Source organism: Danio aesculapii, chromosome 4 (genome assembly GCF_903798145.1).
Source record: "Danio aesculapii chromosome 4, fDanAes4.1, whole genome shotgun sequence".
Classification (NCBI taxonomy): Eukaryota; Metazoa; Chordata; class Actinopteri; order Cypriniformes; family Danionidae; genus Danio; species Danio aesculapii.
This window is the reverse complement of record NC_079438.1, coordinates 45,971,143-45,987,131: the sequence shown is the minus strand read 5'-3', so window position 1 is coordinate 45,987,131 and position 15,989 is coordinate 45,971,143. Positions and strand designations below refer to the sequence as shown.

Sequence of the window (15,989 nt, the reverse complement as noted above, 5' to 3'; positions counted from 1 at the left end):
CCTTTTCTTGCTTGAGCGTTTGTCAATTTGCGGTAGGGGTAACAGAGGCTTCTGTCAGCGTTTTCTCTCCTGATGAATAAATAGGCACAAAAGAACTGTGGTCCTGCAGTCCCCCTTCAGCTGTCAGACATCACTCATTCTCCCAGGGCAATAAGCAAGCCACCGTAAACAGTCTTTTTGGAGCGACACCAATGTGCTGTATGTGAATCCATACAGCGAGTGATTAAATATGGATGTATTCAAGCATGCAGTCTTGAGCAACCATAACCATATGACGGGGTAACAGTGTAATTATAAGCATGCAGGTTTATATATATATAATGGTGTATGCCCACACACACTCAAAAGAAGATGCACAAAGTCTGAGTCTCTCAGTAATCCGGTGGCAGGAACGTGCTAAATCCTGACATCAGCATATCTCAAAGGACTGCATGCTAGCGTACAGAACAGAGCAGGGGGAGGGGGGGAGAAGAGCCCAGCGCAGAGAGTTAGCAGAGGTCAGCTGACATTGCAGTGTGCAGATGAGGTGGATATGGCTTTGTTACCGTTTCAGTCTACCGTGTGCACCTCATGCGGAACCATAACAGGACGTAAAGTGTCGTCAGGCTCAAAAGCACACAGCATGATTTGGTTAATGAGCAAATCAAAGCATCTGCCAGAGACGACTAACTACTAAGCTGATTCCAAATGCAAAAGCTATGCATTTTCAACTTTACAACGAGGGATTATTGCTTTTTTCAAGCTGCAGCATGATGCTAGTGTGCTAGTTAACTCTCTAAATGCATGATAAACAAAATCTAAAAATAAAAACTAGAACATTTTATAGAAAATACATCAAATATTTTCTTGAATTAGATCATCATTAGAAAGTAATGACTGGGGAAGACCTTTTGAATAATACTTGATACATTAATTTAACAATTTATGTTGTGACAATCAAATACACCTCAGGTTGCGTTCACACTTGGCAAATCTGGTTCAATCAAAACAACCTCTGATGTGATTGCTTTGTTAGTCAAGTTAATTTGAATAAGTGTAAATGTGTCCACCAAACCTTGGTTCACCATCTTAAGGGGTCTTAAAACCATTTTTTTTTACATACAATGGGATGGTTCAGCCCAGTATACAGTGATTTTATGATGTGTGGTACATGGTGTAATACACTCTCTCAACCATGTTCCTGGAGGACCACCAGCTCCATGTCTCCTTAACCAAACACTGCTGATTCAGATCATCAGCTCATTAGCAGAGACTGAAAGGCCTGTAATGGGTAGAAAAGACAAAAGGAGACATCCTAGACATGCAGTGTTCATGGGCCTCTAGGAACGTGGTTGAGAAACACTGGTGTAATACTTTATTTTGTATTTGTTTAGCTTAAAGTCTTCAAATTTACCGTGTTGTAACAAACAAACATTACATGCTTTTATAGTTATCATTTCTGTTCCTTGTGGTGTTATAAACAGTGGTTGTAATGTCATTAAGAGCCACTAGCCTGCGCTAGAGGGATGTGATAACTGGATATATTCCAGGCCACCATAGAGCAAGTGAGTTGTGTTTGGAAGAGGGAACAGCATAGTGAACTAAGGCTGCCAACCCACTCTGGTTCTGGTATTTTGAGAACATTGTTGCTGCTCAAATGTGAGTATTGACCGAGTGTTTCAATTTGAGTGTCTTTTCAATATTTAGCTGTGATTTGCCCTATGCTTATTTCTTATAACAAAGAGGTAAAGCAGGTGAACTGAAATTAGGGCTGCATGATTAATTAAAACCCAATTCTCATGCACATCTTGTCAGGGAAACACGGCTCTGTGATCAGTAGTAAACCTTTTCAGAAGTCCAGAGGGGCCTCTCATGCAGAAGATGCAAACACGGCACAAAGAAGAGACACAGGAAATCAAACATAGGACAGATTTTAACTGCTTTTTTGATTCAACGTGACTAGTAAACAAAATACTACATAATAAATCACACAGTATGATTTCTTTCAAACACTCAGTTGAATTTATGAGGCGAGTTTGGAGTAACAAATGTTATTAAATTAAGTATTTTCACATGCTTTCAGATCTGCAGCAACACAGAGCCGTAAATCACAGAGAAGTGATGCAAACAGTTGTCGAATCACAGAATGATGCTCTTCGATTTCAGGATTGTCAATTAAATTACCTCCGATCTTTTACTGAACTGTGGCTCTTTGTAATAAATGCTGCTTCATCTGAAAGCAGGTGCTGAAAATTTACTGCTGACTACAGAACCAGTCTTACTGCAGAAAATGCACATGGATATCACCTTTGATTAATTGTGTATTGAGTTGGTAATTTAGACCTAATATTTCTTATCTCTCTCTCTAAAAATCAAAACAAACTAAATAAAACTCCTCAGACAGAAACATCAACCACCGAGTCACATCCAAAGTGAGAAACATCCAACACCCACCAAGCAGGTGATGACTCACCACAGTTACTTAATTGTCTCTTGTGGGATTAATAAAGTTGTGAAAGTTAAAGTAAGGCCATGGGAACTTCCATGTTGCATTAACAGCAAATGCATGCAGTGGCCTAAAATCTCAGTGGACCATTAATGTTTTGAATTGGCCATGTCAACTTTGAGTCATCACCTAAGAGAGACAACATGAGTGCAGGCAGAGTTGCTTTTACTGCTTTTGCGTGGTTGTCACAGAGCTGGTGAACTATGCAAACCCTCCGCCTTGCATATGCATCTGCATATGAAAAAAACAGGTCAAATGTCAGTAGGTTAAATTTGAAATCCAACTGGGGGTGTTCAATATTAAATCTGATATTGTAATTGTAGTTAACAATATGCAAGCTAACACCGTTCTGAGAGTCCATAACTTTTCATTGTGTGATGAAGCCTATTACAATGCAGTTAGTATGCCCTCGCTATAAAATTATAATAATTCCAGTTATAAAAGCAAAGAATACATACATTTAAATTTAGTTTTTTATATGACTTGGTTAAGTAACATCTCACAGTTAAGAGCTGCATTTACCTAAATATTAGACGAGAAGCTTTATTACAAATGAGTGAACCAATTATTCGATAATTAACTCGCTTGTTTCTAAATGAACAATTCAACGAAGACAGGATTTTGCTACTAATGGTTTAATTTCAACACGTTAACTTATGCCTAAACCAAAAAAGGTACCCAATTATTAAGACAGATTTTTGTAGAGCAAATTCAAAATCTAGCCTTTGCAACTTCATCATGATGCAGTTTGAAAAGCATTTGCATTGTAGCATTCAAAATATTCCTCTGTCAGCTGCCGTCCACCTTGCAAGTGTAAAAACCAAAGCACTGCGGTTACATGAAAAGGAAAACTACCACAAGCCATCGTAGCACCAAGTAGATGTCCGCAATATCTGGTGATCAATATTGAGCAGTCTGTTCTTGGCAGGCCAGCAAACGTCACAAGGCTCTTCATCTTTCCCATGCCCTGCTGACAGCATCTCCTGGCATGCGTGCACTTCTAGCACCAGGGCCAGCGCACACTCAAACTACAGTACTCTGCGGCTCATAAGCATCCATCATAATAAATAAAAGACTGATCCCGCGAGTGTGGTTAATGCAAGAGGAGGAAAAAAAAGACGGGAAGCAGTTTGCAGAACAACAGGCCAATGCTGATTGACCTCAACCTCAGACCATGATGTCAAATCAATCATCTGCCTCATATTAGGACAGTGACTGCCTATCAAAAGGTATAATAATTATGACGTATATTAAACCGGACCAAGCGCAACATGCATGTTACAAAGGGGCTCAAGGGCAGATGTTACACAATCTAATACAATGACAAATTACAGTGCATTCGCTGTACTTCTTTTTAGAAAAGAAATGGGGTGATTCAATACCCAAAGCTTATTTTGGGCACAATGTGATTTGGGTGCATTTGCATTCAATGAGTGTATTCATGAAATGGAAGTGATTTTTTTTTTTTTTTTTTTATGCAAGCACATGGGAAAGCCCACAATGGAAAAATCAAATATTCACACAATTTTTAATCCTCATAATGTTCAAAATCCTGAAAATATATTAAATCTTGACAACAATATGGCTCAAAATCATCAATGCATGACAATGTGCAAACTGGACATCCCAGCTCTCTTGCTCCGCTTCTTTCTGATCTACATTTGTTTCCTCTAAAAGACAGATGCAACCTTTGGGTCACAAGCTGTCCCCTCATGTTACCATCTTGCCTGGCTTCAAGAGACAACTGCCTGTGTTCAGCGGCATGCAGAGTCACCTTTTAAACATAAAAAGATGAGGGTTGAAAGCTATTACACTCTGCATCTAGAATAAATGAGAATGCATGCCAACTGAGAACAAAACAAAGCTGAAGAGGCATTGGGCAAAGACTGTTATAAGTTTCCAAATATAGATCCTGCTTTTTCCCCCTACAAGACAACGTATTCCAAAGGCTTGTTAGGCACTTCAGTCACATTTATCACTTCTTCCTTTGCTAAAGTAATTTCCTTCCCTTCTAGTTAGCGGACATGTCAATATGTATTACTACTTAGAAGAACATGACAGCTTTATCAGCTTCACTTTGCAAGGACCTTCCACACTCTTGATTCAGAATGAAGTGAAACCCCAAAGGAAAAAAGGAGGTTGGGTGCTGGAAAAACCCAAATATCAGATATAACCGACAAGAACTGCATTACCGGGTTTGTGCTTTGCTATCAGGGGAAATTCTAGGACTTTCGTTGTGAATTCACTGGAACGGAAAGCATTCAGATGAGAAATAGAGGGTGAAGTGTAAGGAACAACAGCCATGGCAAACATTGCCACTCTATATATGGTCTTAAACTCAATTCCTGGAGAGCCGCAGCACTGCATAGTTTGGTTCTAACCACCTCAAACTTAAACCTGCTTAATAATTTCTAATAATCTTGAACACCTTGATTAGTTGGAGCAGCTGTGTTTTATTAGGGTTGGAGCAAAACTGTGCAGAGCTGCAGCCCTCGAGGAATCGAGTTGAGGCCTATGCTATATAGAATTTGTTGTGTACACCAATGGTTAGAGTGTAGGAAAAGTTTGGCAAGGGAAAGATTTAAAAGTAAAAATAAATAAATAACCTCAGACTGCTAATGTAACTGCTGTTGTTTTTAAGAATACCTGAAGAGTCTATTTGAGATTGTGAGGGAAACCAAGATGAAAGACCCTAAAAAGGATCTAAAGATTCAGGAGATCAAAATGCACACTTGTATTTTCAAATGTTTGGTTCAGCTACTACCTCTCATAATAAGCTCTTGAAAAAGAGATTTTTTTTTCATTTCCCAGGCAACTGCAAAAATGAATCTCAGACTGGAGGACTCAAAAATCACCATTCATTTTGTCATCTTCTCCTCACAGTTCAAAGAGCCCCCAGTTTCCAAGATGCCACTTCCATACAGTACAAATGACAGCCCCTTCCATCTGTAGAAGATCATTCAGATTTGATAACAATACAGATAACAGTGGCAGTCACATTCGAGTTCAACCTGTAATTAGGAGTACCCACGCAAGGATCCATCCGTGCCTCTGTGTTCTGGCTGAATCATCACCGTTTGATAACCTCAAAAGCTCAGAGCGTAATTTTACCACATCTGACGTGCTGCTGGGTGCGGTCGCTATAGGCTGAGAAAATAACGCCATTGCTCGATATGAACTACACAGCGGGGTGCAGCAGTTTGATTTGAGCCTCCTGTAGGGCCTTCATTCCCTTTCAGTTTTCTATTGTCTCACAAGTCAGTGTGGTAAAAATGGATTGAAAATAAAGGATGGTGACACGAGAGAATAGATCTAGTAACGAGAGATGGACAAGCAGTATCCCGCTTCAATGGACTTTGATGCAGAACGCTTTTTTCAGAAATCGACAGCCTAGTCCTTGAGTGGGAACAGGTCATGGATTCTCTTCTTTAACACGGATTGAATGCTTTTACTCAGGGGAGCTTGATTTCATAAGTATAATTCAAGTTCCTTGGAGGCATGCAAATCCACAAAATTAAAGTGAGGAATCCAATGAGATTTCAGAATATTAGCATATATATTTGTATGCATTTTCTGAGGTTGAATGAGCCAAAAGTCAAATCCATCCCTGATTTAGTTTATAAGACCAGCATTTGCAGAAAGTCTTTTAGCCAAGAAATCAAGATTTGGAAAAACGTGCATATTTGTTGCTTTTTTGCACATTTTAAGACATTGATTGATCTAAGTCCAATTTGTTCTGGGTGGTAAAGACACCATGTGTGAAAGCCTTTTCTCTAACAGCAATAACTGGTGTTTCCTCTGTACTTGAGAGCTATAGACTTGGTACAGAAAAGGGCAAGACTGGAAACCCCTCCCATCTTAGATGTCCAGTGCAAAAATCAATAGCCGTTTGAACTGACAATTGTGACAGAACAAAAGAGCTTCTACTTGCTGTTCTGACATGACGGGAAGTAAAAAAAGGTGCAGAAAGAGTCCGCCCACCTTTCTACAGGGTCAGACAAATGAAATTAAACCACTAGAGGAGTAAAGCAATGTTGTGAGTAGTTACAAGAAGCTGATGGGAGGACAAAAAAAAAAAACCTCACAGTGAGTTCTGAGTCTCAATCCAAAGTGCAGGGTTTATCTGAAGGTGAAGTATCATATTTTCAATGTAAAAAGTATTGCATTGTACAGTAGAGTGCACTGGAATCTCTTCAAATAAGCCCTTCTGAAAAAGTTTACACAAAACATGTGCAGAATAGTGGGTCCAATCCTAAATGGCACCCTAAACTAGGGGAGTCAAAATCTGCTTCTGGAGGGCATATGTCCTGCAGATTTTAGCTTCAAAACGAATGCATGGAAATAATTCACCACTCAGAAAGCTACATTAATGAATGGGACACTTTAATGCTCTGTTCACACCAGATGTGGCACACTCGAATAAATTGCGCTATTCACATGTGAACATTTTGAGTTTACTCGCTTCATTCGCACGTCAAATTCACTTTACAATAGATGTGGATTGGCGTCATGGGCAGGGCTTCTGTCTCTAGCTTCGTTGATAAATGGCTAACATGAATTTTATTAAGTTGGTAGCTGTGCTTTAGAAATGCTGAAAAACAGTGTAGATTAATTTGGCGTCGTGTCTAAGTAAATTAGATCCTTTCAGAGGTGCACCCGGCTTTGGGGGTTCATTAACTCCTCCAGAATCTATACCTGGATGTTGGAGCTTTCAGCAGTGCTTCCTAAGGAACAGAACCCAGTTTGACGAGCTGTTGTTCGGTGTCGGCAAGGGAATTTCTCCTTAGGACACCAACAACAGGCACTACGTCATTATCACGCCCCTAAAAGAGCAAGCTTATGATTAGTTAACGCGGTGTGAATGTCCGCTGAAGTTCAGATTTTCCAACTCGAGTGATTCAAGTGCAAAACACTCACCTCACGCCACGTCATTCGTGACATCTCATTCACGCGAATCGGATGTCTATTTGCGTATTTGCATTGACTTAACATGTAAATCACTGTCACTCGACGCTTTATCCACGTCTGGTGTGAATGCAGCATTAGAATACCTAACCTTCATGGACTCCAGCAAACAAAGGCCTTGTGAAGTGTTGCATTTGGGATTAGGCCAGTGGCCCTCTAGGAGCAGAATTAGAAAGTCATGGTCTAAATAAAACAGCATGTCAACTTCTGGCCCAAACAACGCAACAAAATTAAGCCAGGACTGGCTGATGCAGCTGGGCAATTAATCGAAGACGATTTTCATGGGCTTTTTTTTTTTAACAGTAAAGCCAGTTCTAGTAAACCTCCAGCACATCCGGTCAGTAAATAAGTTACACAAAAACAGTTTTAAAAATGTATTGTTTATTCAGTCGTTAATGACATTGAGTAAATAATTCAGCAATAATGACAGCTCTTGGCGTAGATTCTTAAACGAAGACTATGTGCGGTATATCCTGGAAGTGAACTACCACATATAATAACATGGTTTTCTCCAAACTCACCTCTTAACTTTTTTAAAAATCCCCTGTGAGAAGCAGTTAAATCTTTTTATTCTGCAACCATTATGTGGATTTCCTGGGGTTCTTCATGGGCATTTAAATTTTCCATGAGAGCACCCTATCTCCTAACGCTATTTTAGGAACGTAACATTTAAAAATTGTATAATTTAACAGATAAAAGAACAGAACTTTTTTTATATAATAAATTCCATCAAAAATATATTAAAATATATAAGAGCAAGTACTTGATTACAACCCCAACAAGACAATGAATTTAAAAAAATAGACAGGCTGACTTTAAGGGGCCATTTGCTCCAGCCCTTTTCCAGCAGGACAAATTACAATTATTTATTCCTATTTATTGCCAATTTGTGCAAAGGGCACTAAGGCTTCATTGCATATTAACAAGCTTTATCCACTCAAACATACAAGGACTCAGGTTGAGTTCTTCTTTAATAAGACAGTAAAGAAGAAAACAATCAGCCAGTCACCTTCCTTTGCCTCTTCCTCTCTTGATGATTTGCTATTGAGATAAATAGCTTACCCCGGGGTGCAACACCTGATTGCAGCATCCAGCTCTGTCATTCTGTACGATCACAATCACAGCAAAGGGAACAACTCATTATCTCGCCTGCACTGATAAATCAAATGTGTTATCTAATGGTGAAAAAGTAAGCCGAACAACATTTCATGCTAATCAAATCAAAGGTCATAAGCAAAACAGGCTCATCCAAGACTTAAGCGTAAATGTAGAATAAATCATACAATCAAATGCTCTTTAAAAAATATATATTAATAACAATAAAATGGCAGAAATTATGTGGACAATAAATTATAAAAAAATAAATAAATAAATGTAGATATATATAAATGTAGATTTGATCTCGCAACATGATTTTTTTTTTTATTGTGTCTCAGAATCTGAATATCTTGTTGTGTTCTTGCCAATGTTCTTCACTGCAGTATATAATTAGCAAGGAAGAAACTTTATCATGGTAGTAAAATCAAGCCCCTGTGTTGATCTCTACAGACTCTTCCTGTGGTGTGCAAGGTCCTTCTGTTTATTCTGTGTTGCGTGCTGACACATCACACCATTAATCTCCGACTATTGATCCTTTATCGGAGAAGAACGCTGGGGTCCAATTAGTATTGGGCGATTGTGCCTTTGCATATTCCTCATGATGGCAGCCTTTTCAAGCTATCTTAATGAGTGGAGGGGGGAGTATTTTAAAGAAGGGCAGCCATTAAAAAAAAATTGACAATGGCTTCTGGTGTAAATTGTAAACACCCGAAGGTCTGCTGGAAGTCACAAGCATGTACATGTGATGCACACACACAAAATCTATGGTGTAAAACTTGACCTCATGTGTCAGAAATATAATCCCCATGGGAACAATGTTAGCGCCGTCCTAATCAGGAAACTCACCATGACCTCAACAGGTCAGAGATCGAGTACATGTTTCACAGCCTCAGGTTGAATCAAGCACCAGCAAATCACTGCTGAATGTCAAAACACTGCAGCTTTACCGTTCTCAAGGTTACTTGGTCTCATGTTTCTGGACACAACTGGACAGGCATAGTAGTTACAATTTACACTTATTCTGTCAATATTAGAATGTTGAACAAAGATAGCTGGCCCTGATGTCACATTGTTACATTCTGAAAATGTTTACAATGGCCTTTACCAGTGAGCAGAGAAAATACCGCTTCACTGATCTTCAGTATAATTTACTAGTTATAGAGTCTACAGCAGTTTAACATGTGTGGAAAAGACCATATGAAACTTGCACACCTTTTTTTCCCTCGCCCTGAGCAACGGGGATCTTACAACCCACACGCCATATTATCTTTGTGAATTGAGACATGTTTGTACTTGCTGCTACCACAAATGACATCTGCGCTGAACGGCAGTTCTGGAAGGGGAAAAAAAACAAAAAACAAACAACAAGCAATTTCTTTTTTTCCAAAAAGCAATCATTCAGAAACTTGACTTGTCCGTGTACCGTTTCCATTGTGACCTGAGAGGCTATTACCCCCATACTGCTGACAGTGACAAACCTTTGGGAAACTTATAATAAGGCAATACAATAAAGCACAAAAAGAAGAAGTTTTGGCAATACCATTTTTTAATGCAAGTAAACAAAAATAAATTGAGTGGAAGTTGCATAAAAGTTGTGGGTAATACATCTACAAGTGTTGCCAAATAACAAAAACAATCACCCTTTCAAAAATGTTTCCTAAACTCTCGCTGCACCTGCCAGAGATCAGTAAAACAGTCCTGCCTCAAACACACCCCATTGGTTAAGTCAATGTTGCCATGCTGGGCTGGTGAGGATACTTAAAGAAACAGAGCAATGTCTTATAGCATCCAAAGTGTCCGTGTTTAAGTTTTTTTTAAATGCATTCAACCTTACTACTTATAACTTTTAAATCAACAACTAGATATAAAGCTGAAGCAGGAAACCAATTAAGAGACGCAAATTCAGAGTTGCACATGAGGTGGTTATTAATATAAAGATTACAAACATAAACGTTAGGTGAGCAGGTTACATAGTAACCCTGTGTCCTATTAACAAGCTACGCAGTGGTAAACAATTTGGCTGTTTGCACCAGATGAAACACGATAGAAATTTAAATACCACCATGCAGAAGCATAGAACAGTGCACGTACTGCACTCGAAATGGTAAGGTTTACAATATAATTAATACATATTAAACCTCTTTAACATTATTATATGTAATGCTGAATCACTGATAGTTATTGGTTTGCACCGAGTCAGTTCTAAAGTTCAGTTACAAATGGTTTATTTTATTTTTAAGACCGGAGGTAAACTATCTGCTGCTGCTTTCAGTAGTATGGCAATAAATGTCACATAAAATGGCATGCAAACTCACATTATTAGCATTTAACACTGAATAAAGCATATGAGGTGTACCTGAGGTAATCATAGGTTATCCTGTTGTTCACCTGTGAGAAATAGAAGCAGTTTCAAAAATAGAAATTTCAGGTGTTGTGGGTAATACAAAAACTTCTTTTGCTATAAAAAATATTTATATCGCGTGCTGTTGCTTTTGGTTAGTAAACAGTTCAAATCAGCCTTAAATCAGCCTTTAGGTTTGATAGCCGGGAAAACTCAAGTCAATCTGGCAACCTGCACTTGCGTGTAATCGTAAGAGGAGGAGCTGAGTGAAAATGTGTTTTGATCTAGGCGTGTAAAACCTACTTCAACCACTGGGTGTCAGAATTACATACTATACCTTTAATAAATAGTTTGAATTAACTAAATGAATCACTCATTAAGACAGCTTTCTTTCACCTACTTGTGATTTTATGGTCACATTTACATATAACAGGCCTAAACAAACCAATATACTAACACAAAAACACACACTCAGCAAAATATACATTTTAAATTTACCTTATTAAAAAATATATTACTTTTAATCAATATCATACATCAAAAACAGATGCCAAACATGTTTATGTCGAAGTACTTCCAATATAAAATACCAAAACATCCATATAAAAGCTCATGTGGGTTGACCAGCATACATCTGACTAGTAAGATCCCTGCTTTTAATTCAAATGCCTCTATTATTTTGCCTTCTCATTCTCTCAAGAGAAAAATCACTAATATGGAATAATGGTGAGGCAGCAATAAACACACAAATATAATGCTTCCACTCTTCCCCACTCACTGTGCTATAAAAATCCACAATTACTGATTTCAAGAGGCAAATATCATCATTCGGCTTCAGGTGTGGAACTGACATCAATCTGTTATTCAGCTGCTTCAAAACAGATCAGAAAGCAAAACAAGTCTGTGTTTTGCGAATGACTACAGATCATTCTTTGTTGCCAAAAAAAAAAAAATTAGATACTGAGACAACGTAACACGTCACCATCCTGTTTTCGCATTGTAATTACTGACTCATTCGTTTAATGCAACACATATGGCCATTAAGCTCTAAATGCTTAAAGGCTAGCACAATTTTTATGATGACATATTGCAAATAACAGACCCGGGGGTGAAAAAAAATAACTGACAGATTCTGAACAATAAAAACACATTGCAAGCTAAATAAATCGATAAATATGTGCAAAAAGAGAGACAACTCCAATAGTCTCATTATGACAGTTATTGTGTACAATACTTGTGCCGCTTTACAAGCTTGACAAAAGACTGAACTTCCCACTTGTGAGCTTGTAATTACAGCATATTCTTTGTGGTCAGAAAGGACGGGAAACATTGCAGACAATAAATGGAGATTTAGACAACTAAATGGATCCTTATTCATGCAATATATACAGCATATATGATTGCATAGAAAAAAAAGTCCATGTATTACCAAAAATCTTAATAAGGCAGCATAATATTCAAGATAAACATCCTCTTTTATTTTTAACTACAGTATCTCTGCAAGATGTAAAGCATATAATCAATATGTTGAGGGTGACACTGCAAGAAGATCTGATTTGTGTTGCATACATCTTATTTCAGTTTCCCCTGGCTGCTATTATAAATTAAATACTCTCATTCAATCCATCTGCGAGTCCTGAGATCTAGTTAAATGTTCTTATTAGCTCAGATGATGAACTGCATCTTTGTAAAATGTTAAGATGGAGGCATCGCCTGAGTGCACGGACAAACACACCTGCGCACCCAAGACCTGAACGCAGCCCGAAATCCTTACATTGATTCACAAAAGGAATGATTAAAACCTATTTGTTCCAACAACTGCAGTGCACAAAAAGACAGCATCTAAAAAACATATAAAGCGTTAGCCTCCATGCCCTAGATCTCTATACCGGTTCAATACAAAGACACAGAGGAGGAGGTGGAGGAGGCTTGCAAGCCATAGCAATTCCGCACTGATCCAAGGACACAGCATCATCCACAGCTTCCTGCAATATCCCCATTTTGTATGAGGGGGCTCATTCGGCCCCCGCTGGTTCCCCTCAAACCCAATTACATGCCACATTGCCAGGCAGCAGGGCACCAGATCACAAGCGCCAGCACACCGAAGATGGCACTAATGCCACGCAAAACCTGCAAGTGGCTCTGCGGTATTCAACAAAGTCTAAATATTGAGCGTTAAAAGGTAACCGACACCATACTCCATCTAGATCATAGTATCTCACAACATGGAAGCTATACGTGTATGTTTTGTTGCTCGACTGCAAGTGACTTGTCTAATAAAATAGGTCTTTAAGTTTGCAATCTTAATAGACTCTATAAAAGGAATGTGAAGGCTTTCACAAAGTCTCAAGGATGCAGTAACTCATGTACCAAGCAACTCTGAGGTGAAAGCATCCACGACACAATGGAGATTCATCAGGCATGAGTCATGATGGCCACGGCCAAACATCCACGTTCAACACCTGACAGAGATGAACACGTCATTTAAGAAATGCATATGACCTGGTTTCCACACACACGATGTATTTATATAGGTTTTCTAGAACCTCACAGTAGTATATGTGAAGTTATTAGCACAACAAAAGCATTAGAGAAATCCCTCGTTTAAAGATATTCAGACGGTTTGACAAATCAGGATAATCTGAAGGAAAAAAAAAAATGACTGAAGTATTGGAGACGCTCAAGCTTGCCAGTTCTATATTATTTTTAGATGTTTTGCCTTGTTAATTTATTCAACCCATTACTGCTTCAACTGTTGCAATGAACTGCAATCTCCTAACGTTGAGAGGGAAATCTTCTTCCTCAAAAGTAAGTTTCTATGAGTGAGTTCATACTTCAGGTAGGTTGTTTTGTTTGACCTGGACTAGATAAAATATAGTACATTCAGTCCTGCTTTGCTTACAAATGGAATAGATTTGATAACTTATACTTTATGACAGAAGTTAGTTTCAATTTACATTTATTTAAATGAAGTACACTAAGAGAGCAACTGCACTGAAGTTTGTTTCAATCAAATAAAACTTGCAAAGTGTAAGCACATCTTTAGACTTAATCTGAATTTCCGCAACTGCCTGCATCACAAACAACATAATGAAATACATATGCACATTTACATAAATGTATATGAATGAACATAGATATTGCATTGGCTATGGTGGATATTCCAAATGAATACATTAAAAACAATAAAATTAAGATGCTTTTTTGTTTACATGTGCATAATCAAAGTATGATCATATCAGATTTTTTTTGTGCAGTGAGCTGTCACTGACAGCCACTGCTTCAGAGAACACATCCCAATTATCTACCTTTGTATAGCCCAAACACCACCACTGCATCAAAGCTAGTGATGCTCCAATACACAGTGTGTCAAAGGTAAACCGACAAACCACGTGTGCAAACATATTTCACGGTCCCGTGAAACATGATCATTGCACGCTGCTTTGATTTGATTCATTATATCTCGTGCTCGGTATAGGCTGCTCTATGCGTTTGCTATGGGCAAGTGCATCTGACTTCCTACTACCCTGACCATTCAGACCCATTTCACTCAACATGCATGGCTGTGATGGATAAGATTTCATCAGGTGCAGAATAGAGAAATCCTGTCGCTAAATTGTAACGCTGTGAGTGAGGAAACAGTCAGTATGGGTCGCTAACATTACTATTTACACATCTTACATTAAATAACAATTTGATTAGAGACAGCAACGAGCTGCGATTCATGCCCTGCGGCTATGGAGACTTTTAAAACGAAAGCATACAAGCATATGACTGACATGGAATTATAGAAAATAATACAATCACGCGATTCCATTAGTGCATGTTGTACAGGCGTTTCACGGATGGGAAATGAACTGTCACATACTGCACACACATGCTTATCAGCCAAGCCAAGTGGAAGCGACAGAAATGTCATGACTGTAGGCAACGTTTTTAACACGGAGTACTATGAAGACCATATAGAATATATACACACTATAAATGCCATATATACTATAAAAACAAGAGTCCAAATGCATTCTACCAAAATTAAGCAAGTAATAAAAGAAGAAAGTAAATATACACAACCTGTAAATTGTCGATATAAGGAAAGAAAGCAGCCGAACAAGTGCATTACTACGGAATTCCTCGCGGCGGGCGCGGTATTATCTCTCAATCCACTGATCGCCAGGAAAAAGTTGATACAATGTAGCTCCGAATGTTCCAAACATTTCGCGCCAAACATCAACAGTTATAGTGTAACAAACACATCGCGAGACCATAACAATCAATAGAACGCGCCCCTGAAAACAACGCTCGGGCATAAATAAAGAACTATTAAAGCACTGCTTTTCCTACCTCCTTCTTGGTCGGCTTGCAGGCAAGCGGGGATATTTTTCTTCCAACCCGGCATTTCGGTGGCGTCGTGTGCATTCAGGGGCTAAATCTCAGGCGCATTTCACTGACGGTACAGGCGTGCATTTCCCCGCGCCTCGTCCCTTCTATTCACTGGTAGCCGGTGTAATTGAACGCCGTGTCTCCCTCAGCCTCGTTGTGGAGCTGAGCTGGGGGTGTGAGCAGACACACGAATGTGAAGGTGCCCACTACAACCCACCACAAACAAGACTTTCCCTTTCCTACCTTTCTAAAGCCTAAAATATTCTCATTATTTTGTCCCACAGTCTTCACATTGCAGTCATATAAGCTGCAAACCTGATATAGGCACGTTGCAATCATATAGGCTGAAACAGGTTTCTGCTAATCTGTTGTCTAATTAAAGTGTCACTGTGTACAGCTGGCTGATTGTTTCATTGCATTGCTTTATAACTATGTGTAGCCTCATTCATTCATGTTTTAATGGATTGGGTTGTTGATTTGGATGAAAGATAGTGCCAGAAATTAACTTTTCTTTTAATTTAGAGATGATATTTGACCTCCTTTAACTTCACATGGTTAATTACTTTTCTAACAATGAAAACACACATTGTATTAATTTCGTCAAATATTCAATATGATTATTTTAATGTTATAAATTGTTCAATTATACAGTTATGGTTGTTCATTACAACATATAATCAACAACAAATGGGTCAATAGGACATTAAATTCACTTTTTAT

General features: G+C 38.6%; 1 protein-coding gene across 1 annotated transcript in view; it reads right to left on the bottom strand.

The window, feature by feature from the left end:
- Positions 1–15,397, bottom strand: part of grip1 (glutamate receptor interacting protein 1) — a 351,292-nt gene extending 335,895 nt beyond the window's left edge. Inside the window, exon 1 of the mRNA XM_056455827.1 lies at positions 15,231–15,397. Within this exon, the coding sequence (XP_056311802.1) occupies positions 15,231–15,285 (55 nt within the window). The 5' untranslated portion in view covers positions 15,286–15,397. The remainder of the gene's footprint in view (positions 1–15,230) is intronic.
- Between the last annotated feature and the right edge of the window lie 592 nt (positions 15,398–15,989).